Source organism: Onychostoma macrolepis, chromosome 05 (genome assembly GCF_012432095.1).
Source record: "Onychostoma macrolepis isolate SWU-2019 chromosome 05, ASM1243209v1, whole genome shotgun sequence".
In the NCBI taxonomy this organism is placed as follows: domain Eukaryota; kingdom Metazoa; phylum Chordata; class Actinopteri; order Cypriniformes; family Cyprinidae; genus Onychostoma; species Onychostoma macrolepis.
Window position 1 is genome coordinate 6,497,090 of NC_081159.1, and position 21,508 is coordinate 6,518,597.

At 35.9% G+C, this 21,508-nt stretch overlaps 1 protein-coding gene across 2 annotated transcripts in view; it reads right to left on the bottom strand.

Moving 5' to 3' along the window:
- pappab (pregnancy-associated plasma protein A, pappalysin 1b) overlaps positions 1-21,508 on the bottom strand; it is an 87,758-nt gene that overhangs the window by 33,571 nt on the left and 32,679 nt on the right. For both annotated transcript variants that reach the window (XM_058777714.1, XM_058777713.1), the window contains exons 8-13: positions 11,472-11,600; positions 10,184-10,275; positions 5,618-5,814; positions 1,716-1,823; positions 1,035-1,170; positions 712-925 (exon numbers count right to left, since the gene is read on the bottom strand). In XM_058777714.1, coding sequence (XP_058633697.1) covers positions 712-925; positions 1,035-1,170; positions 1,716-1,823; positions 5,618-5,814; positions 10,184-10,275; positions 11,472-11,600 — 876 coding nt within the window. The remainder of the gene's footprint in view (positions 1-711; positions 926-1,034; positions 1,171-1,715; positions 1,824-5,617; positions 5,815-10,183; positions 10,276-11,471; positions 11,601-21,508) is intronic.

The following is a 21,508-nucleotide window of genomic DNA, read 5'->3' on the forward strand; positions in this document are numbered from 1 at the left end:
ATTAATTAAAGACTACTTTACTAACTGCTACATGACAGAATTTAACAATGGCTACAACTATATTCCTAATTTTCACCTAAATGATAATACTAAATAGATTTTTAATTATTGGTAATATATATATAAAAAAAAAAAAAAATTGGCATCAGAATTTACTCTACAGTAATCAATCCATATCTTTTCTGCTGTTGTACCATTTTGTTATTTAACAGGAAAACAAATGAATGCAATCTCTCATACCAAACAAATAATTTATAATCACTATAAATGCGTTTAAATTAAAGTTTTCTTACTGACGATTGTGAATCATATTTAATGGGTGAAAAACAAAAGCTTTGCTGATGACTGTGAGGATATAGCGTGACCGAGAAAAGGCTTTTTATTAGTTTTGGTTTAAAGACAGCCCTTTATTATTAATCATTTTATTGCCATCTTTTATGCATCATGTGCTTGTAAAGTGAAGTAAATTGATTTATTAAATAACATTGTGCAATAGTGGATTAAATGAATATGTCATCAACATATCTTCAAAACTTGTCACTACTGCAATAGACATCCTAACATGACACACACACACACACACACACACACACACACAAATTTAAATAGTATAATTACAGCTCTAAGACCACATCTAAGCGCAGTGGACTGGCAAAACGTTTAGTCTCTACACTGACATGAGAGAGAGCAATGCTAGATTTATTTCCTCACCTTTGGCCCATGGGGTTGTAGATTTCATTGCTCTGGCAGCCGCTGATAGTGATGGGGTCAAAATATTGAAAGGAGCGCAGCCCAACACCTGAGATGGCCACCAGAGGAGAGCTGAAGCTCACTGTAATGGCTTTTGTCCGGTAGAAAGCCACGCTCAGGTCGTGACTCACAGGAATCACCAGTGGATTGTTCCGGCAGCTCAACCTCCAGTCCCCTACAACCATCCAGCCATCGCAAAATATACAACACAAAAATCACCTTTCACACACAGCTTGGAGTAAAAGGTGTGTTTGAAATGTTATTGAGATTGGGGTGAGACTGACCGAGAGGGTGGGTTTGCTCCTTAGTGTCCACCAGCTGAACAGTAATGTTGTGTTGTCTCTGGTCGATGTCGGCTGTTCCGTCAGCAGCCAGATGGATAATGACTGCGGCAGCCACCATAGGATGGGCGTAATAGGCCTTTTGGGAGACAAAAAAAAATAAAAAATACTCACTGACAGTCAGTTCTATCATTGCTAATTGTGACTTTACCAAGTAACATGTGCTCCTGGATCAAAATCTTGTATTGATCAAACACAGCTTCAAACTTATTTTTAACCCCAATCTTAGTCCTAACCGTTAGCTACTCTAAAATTTTGAGGGAATTGAGATTCAGGGTTCTACACCTATTGTCCAATGTGGTTCCCCTGACTCAACCAACCAGTTATTTGTGATTACTGGAGTTTATAGAAATTGTGCTTTCAAAGACTATTCAACAAGCAAAATGTATATTCACTATAGAAATATCCAATTTCTAATTTAAAAAAATCTCTAAATTACTATTGGAAACCTATAAATTGATAATAAAGCTGTTTCAGTTTAAATTAGTTTATAAGAATGTTGTTTCAGGAATATGTACCACTTGGTGAAGTCACATGATCATATTTATGCACCTGATGTTACATGACAATAATCTGTTCAACTGAAACCAAAAAAAGACATTGGCATGGTTAGCCATCTCTTACCTTCAACCAATACTGTGAAGTCCAGCTGTGCTGCTGAGACTCCTCACAGGGAAACCAAGCGTACTGGGACACGCCATGAGACAGGTCAAACACCTTCGACTGACAGCTCTGAGCAAACAAACATAAGAGATATTTACTGTTTTTCCTCTTCCTTAGTTAAACTCCTTGAATGTGGCCAATTAAATTGTGTTGTGTACATATATATATATATATATATATATATATATATATACAGTATATATATATATTCTACATTTATTTAGCAAGCATGTATTAAAATTGATCAGAATTTCTACTTCAGATTAATGTTGCTCTTTTGTTCTTGTCCATTCATCAAAAAAAAATAAAAATCATGGTTTCCAAAAAAACAACAACCCCACCCCCAAAACAACAATTATCAAGTAGCACAACTGTTTGAGCGACAAATAAATTCGCATAATAGAATGATTTCTGAAAGATCATGTGACACTGAAGACTGGAGTAATGACTTTGCATCACAGGAATAAATTACATTTTAAAATACATCCAAATATAAAACAGTTATTTCAAATTGTAACAATATTTCACAATATTACTGTTTTTACTGTATTGTTCAAATAAATGCAGCCTTGTTGGGCAGAAGAGACTTCTTTCAAAAGCAAGGAAATCTTACCAACCCCAAACTTTACAGCATATTTTGGACTATAAACGCAAAGGCACTTAAACAGAGTAATGATGAGGCTACAAGCCGGCAGTCTGCTATGAAAATGTAATTTAGACCATCTGGAAGCTCACAATTAGCCTTACAAGTGGCCAGGTTAAAGCCAGTGAAGTCCAGGTGAACAGGGTGAACTGACCTACTACTCTCGTCTGAGAACTGAGAGCAAACCGCAATGCGACCAAAAGTGGCCTGAACTCTAGCGACTGCTGAGTTACAGAATTACTCCCATGAAGACATTTGACTCTCTGTGTGAGAGTGAAGTTTACCAATCATACAAGTTGGTTTTCTGACATTAAGGGCAGTTTAGGACATTTTAATCATCAAAAAAGCTCAAAATTACTACTTCTTTTTTTCAGAGCTGAGTGAATAAAATACTTAAGTAAATAAACACATAGTGCTTTTGTAAGCAAATTTTTATTTATTGACTTGTATTATTTATTTTTATTTTCCCTAATTTCCATCAAGTCCACATTTAGATGTTTTCATGTAAAAGCCTCTTTCTCATTTTAAATAAACGCTGATCTAAATGCCTTTTTAGTGGTATTTTAACTGCAACAGCTAACTCCAAGTCCAAGTCTTCTACACTCTTCGCCCTTGTTTCACGGTGAATTGCATTGAGTGTATTTCATTTCACTGTAGAATAATGTGACAGCGAACCTCACTGAACCCCCTGAACCCAACTGTGGGGTGACAGTGTTGCAACGCTAGGTGACACTGGAGAGCTGCACGCTTCCTCACAGAGTGAACGGCACTAATTATGTGTTCAATGTTTGTGTATGTGTAACAGCAGCGGGAGCAGATCAGGGCAGCAGTGCTGTCACTTAGACTGTCTCCTGCCTGCGCAATAGACGTCCCCAGGATTTTTGGGGTGGTATGCAAAGGCTATTTTCTGCTCTGTCAGCAGTACAGGTGTGCCGCTAACTGTCTGGCCTTCACGCTGACCTCATTTCCCCTTCAAACATTTATCTCTCCATTTAACATCCATACACTTTGAGCTTCAAGGTGCTTCAAACCTAGTTCAAGTTTTTTCAAATTCATTTGAACTTCTACAATTGTAATGCAAAAGTAAAAGTACTGCAGATAAGATATTTTCTGTAATTAAGTTCTCATATGCCTTATTAAAATGAGTTACTATGAGTTTATTACAATGAAATTATTTTTTGTACCTTATTAGCATGTGTATGCGTATGTGTGGGTGTAAATGATACTAAAATATTACTAATCGAGATATAGCCTTTTTAATGTTTTGAATTTGTTGTTTTCATTTCATTTAATTTTTAGTTATGTTGTGTTTTTGTAAGTTTTATTAGTTTATTCGATTTTATTTATTTTATTTCAGTTTTTACTTTTAGTTATTTCAAGTTAAACTAAATCAAAATTATAAATGTTACCCTGGCTACTAGTTTACTGTATTTCAGGTAATGTTTATTTTTTTCAAGTAATGAACATGTTTTTATGGTTTTAGTTACTATAATGACAAAATAGTATATATGTAAATATTGTAGTTAGATGATAGTTTTGTTTTTTTTACTTGGAAATTGGTTATAACAATAAATAAACGATAAAATAAAGACATTTTTATGATTTTCATGTAAATTGCACATTTGGATATTATTTATGGAAATAAATTCATAAACATACTCATAAACAACGAGTTTTGCAGTGCACTATAACAGTTCATTCTTGGCCAGTAATAGTTTTTTTTTTAAATTTTTTTAATTGAAAACATTTCAGCAGTTGTTCTTACATTTCACATGTACATAATCTTCCTGGAAAGAAATGAATTTGTCTCTCGAAGTGGAATCATCTTACAGTTCACAGATCTAGAGGTGATGTAATATTACATGAATTAGACTAAGACACCAGCAATTCACTTCATTCACTCTGAGACAGCTCTGCAGGGAGAGAGCTGACTGGAGAAGGGGGATTCATAACATCTTTTTCATCTCTAAATGCCTTATAAAATTTGAATGAAACCATTACAAAATTAGCCGCAAAACTAGAGAATTCTGATGTAATGCTTAAGAGAGACTTAGAAAGGGAGTATGGGGTGAAAAAATAGAATGAGAGGATATTCGTTTCTGCACTCCTGGCTTAGTCTCATGAGATTCCTCTCTCTCGCGCGCTTTATCGCTCTCTCTCTCAGCACGCCACAGTAACCTCAGTGACACCATTCCTCACTCCACCACCTACCCTCCATTGAGTCAAGTACACTACTGTATGCAGCCTGTCCTGCAAGTCCGTTGGCCACTGTGCCACACAATAAGAGAAGAAGCAATTAGTCATTCCGATACGCTGCTACCATTGATCACCAACTGAATCGCTTGAGCTGTTTCCAACCTGAACGAGGCCTTGATTTACATTCATATGAAATACTTGTGAGACTGTGAAGAGAAACTCCACACAAAGGTGTATTGGCAAGACTATTCAAAGTCATCGTAACCTATGTGCCACTATTTCCCATTACGAGCCACAATACGCATTTTCTAGCAACAATGAGGTTCAAGCTCAACTGTGAAAAATGGCCATTTCTCAGTGCCATAAATCCTTAGGTTGCGCACAGCGTGATAGGAATAGTTTTGTGACATGATTAATTCAGGAGCTTGCACGATTTCGGGCGCAAGAGACTCGCGCTCCACAAACATCACGAGAGCGGGGAGAGGAGGAGGAGAAGTGGCCAATAAAACTGTAAAATTACAAATGTATCATGTTGAAATATCCAGGGAGTAAAACAACACAGTTTTTTTAGACGTCCCTCAGAAAGAGCCAATTCTTTACTACTTCCATGTGTGAAGGGTTAGAGAAGTGTCTCAAATCTCTCCTTAACAGAATCTGCTTCTCAGCCGTTTATTGCGAAAAAATGCAGTTCGGCCTGACTTCATCGTCAATATAAACATCATATTTTAGATCTGAGATTTTTCTGTGTTTTTACTCAAAAAGCCACTTGTAAAATGTTACCAACTGAAAAAAGTTGTAGCACTAAAATGACTAAATCTGAAGTAAATATAGATTAAACCAAAATAGAAATGTACTGTATATATATAAAAAACAAAAAAATGACACTCCAATTAAAAAAAGAAAAGTTTTCAAAAAAAAAAAAAAAAAAATATAACACTTGTTGTCATCAACCTTTCATGGGGTCTTCGACACATCCTACACGACGCATGTACAGATGTGCTGGTATGCTTGTAAAAGTGCTCACCTTTGTCACCGCAGGATATCCAACAGCCACCTCCGCTGGACAGTGTATCTTCTCCTCATTGGACACCTCCACCGCAGTGGCCCACTGATCCAGGAAGCCGCTCGGAGTATAGAGACCACAGTCCCTTACGCTCGCCTCGCGCTCAAAGTCCTCACACACACCATCACCATCGTAGAAGTAACACAAGCTGGGCTCATCTTTAGAGGAGAGAGGTGGAGATGAACCGGTATGAGAGCAGTATTGAACCACTGGACCAAAAGCCCATTTCAAATGCTGAGATGACCAGACTGTTTGAGCTGGTAGCAGTTATTCGTGTCCTTAACTTTATTTCAGCGGGTCTCAGACAGTTTCAGGTAGCGGACGATTTCAGTAGTGAAACAATAATGGCAGACCACCTAAAACACTCTACCCATTGACCTTAAAGCAATTAACTACAATATGTATATATATATATATATATATATATATATATATATATATATATATATATACACACACACACACACATGAATACATACATATTGTTTTCTGCCTTGGATTAAGGGATGATTGTGTTTCTATAATTTATAATTTGCTTGGGAGGAAATCTGTTAAATTATTAATTGTTTGGGTAAGTAAATGATGAAATGATCTCACTTACTGTAATTGTGTACATAAAAAAACAAAAAAGCTAATTTGAATATTTGCTAAATAAATTACACTTCATCAGTCAGTCTGAATGATATGCAAATAAATAAAGTTTCTGCAGGTAAGTAATAACTTGTTGGCATTTCAACAGTTTAAAATGATAACAACACATCTTAGGTCTCTGCAGTTTTAAATGATCTCACTTACTGTTCATTTTGACAAACTTAAAGCGAAGTAAAATAAATTAAACTTAAGCAATAGGAATAATATAAAAATAAAACAGGAGTCAGACATTTTACTGATTAGTATTAGAAAAAAAGCTTATATTTAATTTAGCTGAGTACGGGACATTCTGTTTAGTTTGTCATACAGTAAATGTTGTTTAGAGCACTCATTGTTTTACTTGGCATTACTTCACAGTGCTAATACATGGCCTTTTTTTTTTAACTGGCTTTCAAACAAGGACAGTCATAAATCAGCATTCATGATGACAGATTGATTATCTTTTATGACTGTACTTCATGTATCAGCAGCCCAGACGCATTTTCTAGCAAATTGATCACGTCAATTAAAATCCCACTACCATTATCAGATGAAAGACTTCAAGCTTCTTTTTAATAAAAGGTCTAGCCTTTTAAAATGTTGATTTGTGTTGTTTGTTCTTTGTTTTGTGCCCTGATGTGTCCCGTTCCTGTCTTTGCCCAGGCCCTGAGGTGTCAGCAAAATCTGAACGCGTATAGCTGACACTAAGGGAACACACTTTGAATCGCAACGTTCTGTCACCTGTTCAGTCCAGCCATCCTGGTAATCAACAGCTACGAGGTGTCAATCATTGCAAACAGCAGTCAGGAAACAAGTTTGCAAGATGTGCACTTATCAAATCAAACACTCTTTCCCTGGCAAGCTACAAAACAATATTAACAAGGACAGACTATGTAAAGTTATAGGCATCCTCAGGCGCACAGCAGCCGCAGTACATCATTCAGAGGAAGCTACTATGTGTAAAGGGCAGCAGAATCCATGCTGCACCTTGTCACATCACTTCCTGTGCTAAAAAAGCACAGGAAGTGTTTTATTAATACTGTGTTACCGTGTACGGTTCGCGTGACACATTCAAAACAGAGCGCTGGAAAATATCAAGAAGCGCAGGGTTGACGTAACCATAGATCTTTGCCCTTCCTTCTTGATCAGACGTTTGTCTTGGGGCTCGTTCAACATAAATGTAAGTTGCACAAAAAACACTAAGCTGAGATAAGACATTTTACTTCTGTCAAGCGTTATGCTGTTTTGGCCAAAGTAACATTGTTGAAAGTGACATAGAAAGCTCCAACTTTCCACACAAAGATGTACAAAACTAATGTAGCAAAGCAAGTAGAATGTGCTGAATGTCTGTGATTGTTATTTAAAGGAATATTTAAATAGTTCTGCCAAAATCTAAAAAGTCTGTCATTTACTCACACTCATGTTGTTCCAGATCTAACTTTATATTTCTCAGTGAAATGCACTGTTTTGAACACTGCACTGGTTGCTCTCTTCCATGCAGTTACAATGAATGAATGAACAGAGACTAGGGTGTTCTATATTGGCAAAAGAAATGAGATCTTGATATTTTCTGGGATTTTTGAGTACGTCTTCCATGATTCCTGGAACGATTCCTTTAAATGTGAAACTAAAACCACCAATAGGTTGTGGCAAATCAGCGGCTGTTCCCGGATGTCCACTATTTCTAGTGAGATTCTGAAGAGCACATCCAACGGACAGGCTACTATGAGGCCATTGGAGAGGAGCTGTGAATGGCAGTGAAGTGATGAATTTGACACAGATAGGTCACAATGACAATGAGAACATGACAAATTTAGTATGTCCGGATTACATCCATACTGCACACATTTATACCATACTGAATGTTGTTTTGTAACAGTCGAAAAGTAATTTCATATTCTAAGAGAATATGTGTTTTCAGATGCAGTCACTGTCTTAACGAGAGAGTCATTGAGTCATTAATTTAGTTGGCAAACCACTGATTCCCTCAGGAACAGAGCAAGTGTCATTATGAGTGAGTCATTGACTCACTTGATTCGTTCAAAAATGTAGATTCTTTCAGGAACCAAATATAAAACACCACTGTAATGTTGCTCAGAAATGCACAACTGCTCTGCTTTGGCTTTGTTTAAAATATTAACTTGTCTGTTGCAAAAAAAATCAATATCATTTTCAATTGTGATGATAAAAATAGCAGACCTGCTTGTGCTATATTGCTTAACTACACTCTTAAAAATAAAGGTTCTTTACTGGCATTGATGGCTCCATGAAGAACCTTTAACATCCACAGAAACCTTCCATTGCACTAAAGGTTCTTTGCAGTGATTATTAAAATATTCTTCACAAGAAAAAAAAAAAGGTTTTTAAAGAACTATTCACTTAAGAATAGATACTATTCCAACTATTCCGAAATGGTTCGTCTATGGTACTGCTGTGAAAACCCCCTTTTGAATGCATTATTATACCATATAAACTAAATACAATACAATTTTTCCACATATCTTGATTTTTGAGGACACTGTAAAATGCTACATCATGTAATTAAAGTGTGCACTGTAAAAAAAAAAGATTCATTCATGATTTCTCTATGACATTTATTGTTTTTACTCTCTTTTTTAGCATTTTTGATGTAAATTACAAATTTTCATTTTTGTGTGAACTGTTCCTTTAAGGCAGTGAAGGCTGAACTCATTGAACCTACTCCAAAAAAAAAAAAGCGGAACTGCCAATTAAGCACTGTCATGTACTAGTGCAACCTCAGACTTCCAGAGGTGTCCTAGAGGTCAGACAAGACTTCAGCTAGATGAATGTTGGCTACATTCAACAGCGAACTTCAAAAAGCCCTTCTTATCTGTTCTTCTTTGCTGCCTCCTTTTCTTCTCTGTCTTTTTTACTCTATACTCCAGCTTTCCGTCCACACGTTTAGAAGAAAAGGGGATTGTTGCATTTCTGCTAACAGGAAGAAGTGCCACAAAGGTTTGCTAGTGCTCGTTAGGCAGATCTTAGAGCTCTACAGCAAAGAGTAAAGTCTTTTGTGAGGGGACTTAAATGTCCGTAAGAGGGTCCAATTATGCGGCCAATTGTTTTGACAGAACAGATTAGCTAACAACTTAAAGCACTCCATTAACATCACAACCAGCTAACAAGTTTTTTGCTATAAAGGGATAGTACAACAGAACTTTCTTGGTCTTTCACACACTGTCAGTGTAGGACACCGTGTGACACTGATGACAAGCTGAAGCCATGAGATTGATGGCTGGGCAACCGGGCAGAACTGACATCAATAGAGCACTGAGAAGTAATGAGCAATACAGCTAAATGCTGCTGGAGCAAAACATCAATCAAACTGATGCTACACTTTATATACATTTAGTTTATTGTACTCTCTTGTTAAAATAACGCTAAAACAATAAGCATTTAAAAACATTTTCAACCCAAAATGAAAATTCTATCATTATTTATTCACTCTCATGTCATTCCAAACACACATGCTTGTGTTATTTTATATTTTACACAAAAGGGGGTATTTTGAAGAATCATTGTGCAGCTCTTTTCTATACAAAGTGTGAAATTGTATGGAAAAGAGATTCTTTAGTATCTATTTTTTTATATAATGCTTGACCATGTTTGCCAAGCAAAAAAAAAACAAACAAAAAAAAAACTTAAAGAACCATAATACTACTGCACTTTATTTCAAGTTGTCTGAAGTCATACAATAGCTTTGTGTAAGAAGCAGGCTCAAACTGGTCACTAAGAACCGTCACAAATTCAACCTTTGCTTTGCTTTAGAAAAAAAAAATACATATATGAGTTGGAATGACAAGAGGCTTAATAAAGACTTAATTTATGTTTCAACTATTCTTTTAATATTTCTAGCTATAGATGACGATCACATACCAACACAGTTGAACCACGGCTCTTTCTTGCACTGGTTTGAGCAGCCATCTCCATTAGCGAAGTTCATGTCATCGCATTGCTCTCCAAGATATCTGAAAGGCATACAGACATAAGTCATTAAAATAGTTAAATCACACAAGTAACCTTACTGCCACAAAGCTGTTTTAAATATATAAAAAAATGAACCTTTAGTCAGTCATGGTTCAAAACAGCTGTTACCAAAATAAGCAGAAATAAAACAAGGTTTATACTTTTCCAATCAGCTAATGGAAATCTGCTCATGGAAGACAAAGATACAGCCTCTGTAAACAATCGTACACAAACAACTCAATTCAATGAACCATTCTGTTAATTATGTTTATTTCAGATTGTTTATGTTACCTATTTTCTAGGAATCTAACGATGCATCTCGAGCCAGTTGAAAATCGACGCTAATACGTGACGATTCAAATCGGTTGAGATGTTAAATGAATCGTGACAGTTTATATAAATGTATCTCTGAGGGGAACTGACTGTCTTTAGGAAAGTTTAGATGGTATTTTCTTTCCTTCTCTGTATAATGCATATTAAAGTAGCAGCGCTGCTGTGTTTACAGCAACCAAGGAAACACAGTATCGCTGCTGTTCCATAAGCGCCACCTGCTGTCAGAGACTGAATTTGCATCTCATTCTGCCCATCTGCTGCTGTTGTTTCGTTCAGATGTTGTTTTGTTCAGAACTATTTAGTATAGTTTCACAAAGCTAAAAGCAGGGCATTCTGCTTTTATATTCTGCATTCTCAATTATACAATCTAATATAGATTACAAACTGCTCATGTTTGGATCAAGATTAAAATGCAGTGGTTGCCTCTAATTTTAAATGGAAAGAGCACAGGCAAAGCCTTAGTTTGTTTATATGAAGATATTTCTTTTATTTGTATTATTTATTTATTTGATTTGGAGTTTGTTTTAAAATTTAAATTTTGTTTTTGTTATTCTACATATTTTCATTTCAGAATTTGCAGCATTTTGTCCATGCATTATAAAAGGACACCTTTTCATTTATAATTTTTTTTATATTTTGTTGAAAAAAATAAATAAATCATGAGAAAATCATATAATGAAATCAGTATTGTGAATCACATCGCATTGTAAATTGAGTGAATCATTAAATCCCTACTATTTTCATAACATGGCTCTAACCAACCACTGTCACCCAGAGTGGTTGCAGTAAACCACAACGATATGTACATTTTTCATTTCCGTTTGCTTTATAGTGAATTCAGTGAAAGTTTAGAGAGTGAACTCACTTTTGGATGAGTCCATCTCCACAGTAGGGTGAACCCAGCTGGTGAGAGAGAGGAGGAGATGGTTCACTCTCCGCTCTTCTAGACACTGTCAGCACGTGGTAGGTGTACGTCTCATCAGGCTTTAAGTCCCTGGAACACATAAACAAGGGCTATTAGTATGTTTTTAAACTTTTATGCAGGATGTAAGTTATGGGGTGGTTTAGAGAAACCCAACCCCCCCCAATGCTTGCACTCCTAAAACTGTAGTCAATTAAAAGGTTGTGGGGCTTTACCATTCAAAAGTTTGAGGTCAACGAAACATATTTACACAGCAAGGACACATTAAATTACCCAAAGAGACAGTAAAAATGTGTAATGTAAAAAAAGAAAAAAGAAAAGAAAAATGTTGTTGTTTAGAACTTTCTAATAGAGTTTGGAAAAAACGTTTTCCATAAAAAAAAAAAAAGAAAAGAAAAGAAACAGCACAACTGTTTTCAACATTCATGATAATAATGACACATTTAATAAAACATTTTTAAAGTTTTTTTTTTTTTTAATGCAGCCTTGGTGAGCATAAGAGGCTTCTTTCAAAAACATAAAAAAAAAAAATAATAAAAACCTTACCAACCCCAAAACTTTGGAATGGTAGGGTACATATGCTTTCCATTAGTACTTCAACAAAACATGACAAGAACTGTCATCATTTATCTCTTTATTATATATTAGCACTTTATTATAGAACTGCTTTAGATCTGCACCTGTTCCCGACTTGAGTTGAATGTGCACTTTTCTATATTATATCCATATCACAAACATATATCACAAAAACCTTTAGTATAAAGAAAAGACTTCATACTTTTAAAAGCAATTTGCTTAACTCTACCTACGTTAACATAGTTTAAATATTTACAACTGAGAGATGGAAAATTGCTTTGGAATGAGTGTTTATGAGAGGGATTTCGTGCGAAACAAACTGTCCCCTTTCATCTTCAAGCACCAACAATTAGATGCTAAGAAAGGATGGCTATTGTAATGTGACTCTACATAGAGTACAAAGCGTGCTGTACGCACTCTGAGCTCTCGGCACTCGTTATGACTGTAATACAACCCTTCAGGTACACGAAGCACAAGACTCAGCAAAGTAAAGCTCTAGTCATCATCTGTGCTGGGATCAGGCCTCTAAGCTCAGCATAGGATCCGTCACACGGACCACCCAAATGACCCAAGACCCCCTCGTCCCATAAAATGCATTTCCGCTCTCCTTCTATTTATCTTCACCTCACAATGAGAATGGAGATGGAGGGAGCGCAGGATCTGTCGGGGAGGCAGAGGGGGAGGTACAGTGATTTTCTCTTGGACAATACGCCCATCTTGTCTGTGTTACTAGTCCTTAACTCTTATATAAAAAAAAATTAATAAATAAAAATTAATTATATATATATATATATATATATATATAAAATATCTTCCTGTTATCAACCCAGCCGCTTATGGGGCTCGGGTTAACGAAAACATTTTAATCGCGACTCAGATCAACCTCTGTCTGCACATGTGCTTCTCAGATCCTTTACACCGCTTTAACTTTCTGCCTGCAGGAACACAAACTTGGAGGGATCGCGCAGTGTGCGGAAAGTCTCACAGCTGGTTCAGGTATACTCGACTCAATCAGCTCCACCATGAGGCTCTAAAACCCCACAAGCTCGTCCAGCTGCAGACTTCCCAAACAGTCAAATATGGGTCAGAGAGCCTCAGTGGTGTGAGAACTGCCGAGTGCCAGAGGACACTTAGTTTGCTAGAACTGCACGCGGAGTCTGAGCCAACCCCCAAAGGCAAGAGCTGGAAGATCTTGGCCCGCAATGTGGTCTTGTGGCTGTGTTTTTCTAAGACATGTTTGTTGTGGAGAGGCAGAGCAAAGCTAAAAGAGTACTGCTGCTATCCTTAACAGCCACAGTGACTCCTGAGGTAGACCGTTGGCTTGGCTTCCACAATGAGGAAAGGATATTTTGCCCGTTGAATCGACTGAGTATCAATTTAGCCATCAATGTCTTGTGGCTAAATTACGATTTTGCGGCGAGGCTGTTTGTTTGTGAAATCATAATAATTTATTGGAGCTTTTGTGCAATACTAAAAACACACAGAGAAGATCATTCTTAAAAATAAACCCGCAGATATAACTTTTTATAAGTCAGCCTGCATATAAAGACACAGTACAAGAAGACAACGTTCAAATGAAATTCCATAGTTGCATACGAGTAATAATTCAGAGAAGCCATGGAGCTCAAATGTCGCGATGTGTCACAGCACCTTCCTGTCTTCGTGCTTTCGGATGATAACAACGTTTTTCGAGCCTCTGTGCTGGAATTTGTGGTAGCTCATGACATCATCAGTATTCCCGTGCGGGATACCCCGCAGTAGTGTGGGAAAACATTGCAGCGCTTAAGTCAATAGGGTGGGAGCGTGCAGCACCGACAATGTTCAGGAAGCACACAGCTAGTTAAGCAAGACGGTAACCAGATACTAAAGCAGCTAAAATCTCTGGGTATAAATATGACCGGTTTCACTTCCTGAAATCATAATGGGTTGGTTTCTATCAACACTTGTAGGTTTTCATCTCTCCAGAGTTTCTTTTCTTTCCCAAATTACCATATGGGTTATGATTTATAAGGGGCCATTCACACAGAATGTATTTTTGCATTAAAAAAGTCTTGTTTTAACATGAGTGCTGTGTTTTTAGAATGCTGTGTCACATACAAGATGCCGCAAAAGACACAAGTCCGTCTTTTCTGTTGCTTGTAATTGAGCTCTATAGAGGAGCACACTCATCCTCCTTAGTTTTTTTTTTTTTTAAGGTACTCCTCTCTTTCAGCCCAGATGTTGGAAAAATCATATTATAGTAGTCGCTGTATACCTTCAAAAGAAATCAAAGAGATGCCAAGCCCTATGTGCAGCTGCTCGCTGCTTGAAGTGTTTAGGAGGAGAATGACGATCTAAAAACTTAATTACTTCAAAGGAGTGGAAATAATTTGTCATTTAAAATCAAAATCAGATTTCATATGGCTAAATAAAACAACAACACAACCTCAATCATATAATTTACCGAACCACAGATGTTTGGTCAGACCGCAACTCAACCCAAGAGATCCATCAAGTGGTGCTTACTATATTCTCTATGAATGAAAGAGAAACACGCCGCTGGAATCCATGACAGCTCTGGGGGAAAATATGAAATTCTTGCAATGTTGACCTTCAAGTAGGTAATACGTAATCTCTTCAGATTACTACAGGAAAACAAAGAGACACTGCACAAACACAGATGTCTAACCCAGAATGTCTTGCTTGTGAATGGATACTATTCTGAAGTCATGAATCATGCATGTGTTTCACAGCTTTAAAGCAATTATTCATCAAATAATTATACACAAGTACATACTGTACATATTCCCTCATGCCATTAAATTTTTAATTTTTTTTAATAGTTGAGGTCACTACGAATTGTTGTATGGAAAAATGAAAGATTCTGCAACGATATCTGAGTAAAGAATGCTCAAAAAGTTAACATTTTGCATTTTACAAACAAAAGCAGCAGCATATGGGTTTGAAACAGCATGTAGGTGAGTAATAAATCACAAAAGTTACATTTTTTTGGGTGAACTATACCTTAAAATGCACACGATGAAGCTAAATTTGCATAACCTGAGCATGCTTACAACACGCAGCACTGATTTGTGGGTCGAGTGTGTTCTTTCACAACACTTTGTCTTGTTGGCCTGTGACATAATCATATTGATAAATCTACAAATGAAAACAGGGGTGTGTGAAGCAGCATGGAGGTTCTCAGAGGCCATGCTGCTTAATCACTCTCCATACTGTAGCAGCAGTGATCTATAGCGGCTGTTTTTTGGCTGAGATCCGATATTATAGCACATTCCCCTGCTACACTGAAGAGCTCTCATTAGGAAGTCTGCCTCTTTTAGCCAGACACCACTTTGATTGGGGCTGCTTTCACTGGTCACAATGAGTGATTGCCTGCCTCTATTGGAGCCGAACTAGGCTTGCACCTGGAGGATGAAATGGCCATGTAATTTTGCGCCACTCTGGAGCTGACAAAACATTTTATGGCCCTTGTTTTCCTGGACGATATGAAAACGATCTCTAGCTAATTGTCACAAAGCGATGAAGGATCAGGAAAGGCCACCCACATTGAGGACTGAAAGGGACAAGAAGTGAGAAAAACAGATAACAATAACAATAGGACAAAATAACTGACAATGAATCATGTTTAGTCATCAAGCAAATCTCATCAAATGATTCCTGTTAATTTAGTAACATTTCCTAGGAGTCTTTTAATTACTTTCAATTACAGCTTATAGCTAAACCTTTTATATATTTTTACATAGTAACTTTTAATTGCCCCGTCATCATTTTCACTTGCTCCACTACAAAATAAATACATAAATAAATAAAAAATAAAATAAAATAAATAAATAATATATAGACATTCACATTTATGTTACAAAATATTTCTGTTAAATATTCAAATAATATATATTTTTTCAATATCATGTTATAATGATATTAGCATTAGAATAATTTTGAAGGATCATGTGAAACTAAATTGTAATATCAGTAAAAAAATATTCAATTGTAATAATATTTAAATGATTCAGTAATTAGTGAATTATTTCACAATTAATTATTTCACATTAGTGTTTTTACTATATTTTGATCAAATCAAAGCATTCGAAAACTCCCTCCCCCAAAAAATGTATCATTTATATTGTAGTTTATAATTTGTACAGATTTTCATTCTGATTTATTTATTTTATAATTTAATTATACACTTCTCTTTCCATACAAAACATATACAAATATATATCTTTGCAATAACAAATTATACCGCTATAATAAAACTCCATGAAAGCAATAAAATCGTATACACTTTCTGGAAAAGGATGAGTCACAACAACAACAACAACACCTCATCTATGCTAGATAACACCACTTTGGTGACAAGTTAAACATGTATAAGATCAAATAATGTATGATTTAGGAGCAACACAACACTGTTGGGCCTTATTGTTGTTCATACCGAATGCAACTACTGCAGTAAATTCCTTTAGACTAGCCTCAGTGCAATAATAAAATAACAGTACTAAAAAAGTCTGAGATCTAGAAGTTACTGTAAAATCCCCATAAGGAAGCCTAACTCGAGGAATCGCTTGTGCTGATACTGAATAATGAATTTCCTGGATTTAGCTTTTAGCTGAAGTGGAAGTCTTTCTGAAATATCCTACATTACTCACAACAGCTTTCTCAACAGCACTTTCGCTCTGCGTTTATGAATTTCAGACGCGGGGAGTTTTTCGCTGATCCCAGAGCGGTACAAGCCTGCTGATACACTGATACATTTTCTCACCATCTGGTGAATACAGCTGTGTAGCATTAATACATAAAACAAACTTTTTCAATTAAAAACCATATTATCTGAGCATATTAAGCTGTTGGCTGGATCTGGATACCTTGCTAACACAACTTGGACTGTGCTACTACAAACTAAACACAGCTTTAATGTATGTTTGGATATGTCAGTATAAATACAACTTTAGTTCTGCAAAGATTTGTTAAGACTTTTTTCAATTCTAAATATTATATATATATTTAAAAATATCTAGATAATTATTTGTTAAGATGAGAAGATCTGCATGTCTTTTCCTAACATACATCTGCTGCAGCTGTCACTGTATTTACTGTAGTTTCACTTGTCAGCCAAATTTTTGGAAACAAGAAAAGACACCCAAAACAGCCCAGTGTGAGGACAGTGAAGTTCAGCGGGTTCACACTGGGTCTTGTTTTAAATGCACTGAGTAGACTTTTTAGTGAAAGCTAATGTACACATTATTGGCAGCCTGCCAACTGAGGTGTGGTCTTGTTCTGTTGGGAGGGCACAGCATTCAGAAGCTCCAACACAAAAAAAAAAAAAAAAAGTCCAACACAAAAAAAAAACGCACAAAAGCAAGCAGATACAATGCCTGCCAACTAAATGACTAAAGTCTTCATTAATGTCCTATTAATGAGGCATATTTCCCTGACAGAAAAACATGGATGCCCAATAGGCTATTTTACAGATTTTAAAAAGTCCTTTGAAATTAGATACCACTTCAGCAAGTTTCATGATTTTTACTTTAGTTATTCCAAGAAATTATCCTGAAATCATTGTGGAGGTTCACTGTAAAAAAAAAAAAAAAAGAAAAAAAAAGTTGTTTCAGCTTAAAATAATTTGTTACCGCGCTGACTTAAAATTTTTAGTTTAGTCAACTTGAAATTTTAAGCTACTCAATGTTAATTTAAAGGGGTGGTTTAATGCTTTTTTTCTTTGCTTGATTGTGGTTATGGGGTGCAATATAACATGTCTTTGTGTTTCGTTTGTTAAAAAACACCTTATTTTTCATATATTTCACCTTTATTGTAAGCCGCTTTCTCCTCTGTCATGTTGAACGACCGGTTGACTTCCTGATTCTATGAAACCACTCCTTCAGAAACAGGCAATGGGCTCAGATTGGTTAGTTGGGCCGGTGTGTTGTGATTGGCTAAACTGCGTACTGCACATTGTCCGGAATCTTCACGCCCATTACCTTTACAGGCGACAGTTGCATGTGCGCCGGTCAAATGTAAATAATGGTGTCAATATTGCCGTATCAGTTTGAGCCAGAATCAGACCCAGAAAGCGGTAATGAAGAGAGTCAAGCAGAACTTCCGCAAGCACGGCTCTTACAAACGTTTCTGAACGGAAGTTTGCTGTTGTGATTACATATAATTTTTTGAAGTTCGTACACGTTTGTCTTATACACACAAAATAGCATCGAACTAACTGGCTACTAAAACCAAACAGCGTTGGCTTGTGTTTACGTTCTTGATCAAATCGAAAAATGACGTCATAAGGTATACATGGAAAATACATTTACAAAATTAGTACATAATTACAAATTCAGGTCCAAAATGTTTGTACGCGTTTGTCATAGACACACGAAATAGCATTTAACTAACGGCTACTAAAGCCAGCGTTGGCATTTGTTTACGTCCTTGATAAAACTAAAACATTACGTCTGAAATTATGCATGCAAATACATTTAAAATTATGAAATCTTACTTACAGGTTGTGGCCCAACAACTGCTGCCTCTGGTTTTAAAGTTGGAACCGCTCCATGTTTTAGTAATAGTTTCTGTGTGAATCCGGCATTGAACTCGTGTAGATTCTGGAAGCTGTCTTCCGTAAAATGCGCAGCACAGAGAGCACTTACGTTGAACTTTCAGCGCAGCAACTCTGCAGATACTGTTCATGCACCAACAGCAACATTACACACTATTTAAAATGAAAAAAGTGAAATTGCAGTAAACCACCCCTTTAAGGGACAACTGGAATATTTTAGTTGAATAAACTAAACATTTAAGTCAGTGGGGTAACAAATTATTTTAAGTTTTTTTTTTTTACAGCGTTCACAACTAATGTTTGGAGAATAATAAAGAAAAAAAGAGGGAAATATTGGCAATTAATCTGAAATATCTTTACATGTAAATGTCCTTGCACATTGCACACAATATACAAGAATTTTCTTAGTCACACAAAAATGACTCAGACGAACCAAATCTTTTTAGTGAATCAAAAACACAGCACAAGTCTTATTCACAAACATCTGACTCTTATAAACTGATTATTTGTAGTGAATTAAAAACATATAGCATAAACTGTGTAGTCCCACTTTTATATAAAATATATCTGTCTATCTATCTATCTATCTATCTATCTATCTATCTATCTATCTATCTATCTATCTATCTATCTATCTATCTATCTATCTATCTATCTATCTATCTATCTATCTATCTATCTAGTTGGAGTCTATCTGTCAGCCTTTCAATCTGACAATCTGTCTGTTTCTGCTGTTATCAAAGAGGCAGAGGCTCTTCAAACACTCTCCAACTGTTTTGTGGCCACACAGAATTTATGAGTGTCCCATGAAGTTAAACTGCCTGGAAGCACTTCAGCATGCATCTCTCAGATGACAACAAGCTGGCTGTGAAATTCTTCGAGATGACCTGAACCCCCAGCCCAGGAGTAAAGGATATGTTTGAAGACCTCACACATAGTACCTAAGAGACATTCATACAACGGCAAAGCACATCAACACATGGCAAAAGCAAAGACATTATGTGCCAGTGTTCCTAGAAATGTCTTGAATAGTGTTAGCGCATTCAGTCATTATTTGTTTATGTTGGCAGTCATGTTGACGCGCAAAAGAAAACTTTTCAGAGTCTCTTTAAGAGTTCATACGTCTAAGTTTTCCAGTACAAATGATTCATAATAGAGGGACAAATATTTCATCCTTACTAGGAGCCATAACGATACAATGATATGGACTGATACATCAATCAAATGACTAACAATACAATGTATCGATGCCACGCCTAAAATAGATGTTTTTAAGATTAAATTTTGAACTTTTATTTTTGATGTTAGCCATATTTCCACACATAGTTCAGTGACTGTTCTACGTATTTCCACCAAGATGTGCATTCTCTTTTAAAATGCACAAGTGCCAGATGATCATGATGCAGCAACCTAGCACTGCTGTTGGCAGCCAAAAAAACCCAGACAGTGTATTCTCTCCTGTCAAACTCAAGTCATGGGAAGCACAGAAGACTAAAAGACTTTACTTACTGTTGTCATTGCTTATCTCATTGAACAAGCCAGCGATGAGCTGTCATTAAATGATTCATGAAGTGTTTTTGTTGTGAATGTCCCAATTGGGAAACAGGATTTGCAATTTAAATTAAATTACATGTTCATGTTATATTTTGGTAGCATTTGTTAGCTAATAAAAATGTAACTGGTTGTGTAAAATAGGCAAATAATATTGTAATTAGGGTTGCATGATAAATCGTATGTGATGATCATGCGCATCTCATCAGTAAAGCCGATTCCGTGATTAGTAGTAAATCTCCATCATATGCTTTCAGATGGAGCAGCATTTAATACACAGAGCCGTAGATCACTGACAAGCTACGCAATATCACATTCATAATCACAGATGAATCGCATTCGATTATGAGCGCGATATTGCATACACTGTAAAGAATTTCAGACCTCCCCAACTCAAAATGTTCTAGTGACTGATTACATCTAAATTTTTCCATTGGCCCAATTGAATTTCTTCTAATTGAATTTTTTCAATTGTGGCAACAGTCTGTTAACATTGGCTCAATGAGAAATAATATGTTGAGCCAATTGGAAAAACATTAAGTCTATCAAACCATGTTATTGGCCCAATTAAATATTTTAAATAGTAGTAGCATACATTTTTTTGTTTTACCTAATCTAAAAATGTATATTGGCAAATTTATATTGCTAAAGCAACCTTACTGAATTGTTTATTCCCTGTTGTCCCAAAAGAAAATGATAAAAAAAAACAACAACAACAACATTAAATGATGATACACTGAACACGGACACATTTTAATACATTTTTAATAAAATCTACAACAATATTGTAAAAATATCTTACAATGATAAGTACATTGAAATTGTCTACACAGTAAACCTTACAAAACCATGCATTTTAATTCTCATAAGATACACAAAGCTGATGAATTGCACTTTAAACATTAATACATTCACAAACATGCAAAAATATCAAAAACACCATAAAATGTAATAATTTATCTGAGGTTACTTCAACCACTGTTTAGTGTAATGTCACCTGAATATTACCATTCTCACAAAAGGTACTCTGAGCTCATGAAACTTACACTTCAAATGTTTGCCAAAAAATAAAATAAAATAAATAAATAAACTCATAAGAGGTTCTTTGAACTTTTTAGGGTTAGTTCACCTAAAAAAGGAAAATTCTGTCATTAATTAACCTCATGACATTCCACATCTGTAAGACCTTTGTTCATCTTCAGAACACAAATGAAGATATTTTTGATGAGATCTGAGAGCTTTCCGTCCCTCCACAGAAAGCTATGCAGCTTACACATTCAAGGTCCAGAACAGTAGGAAA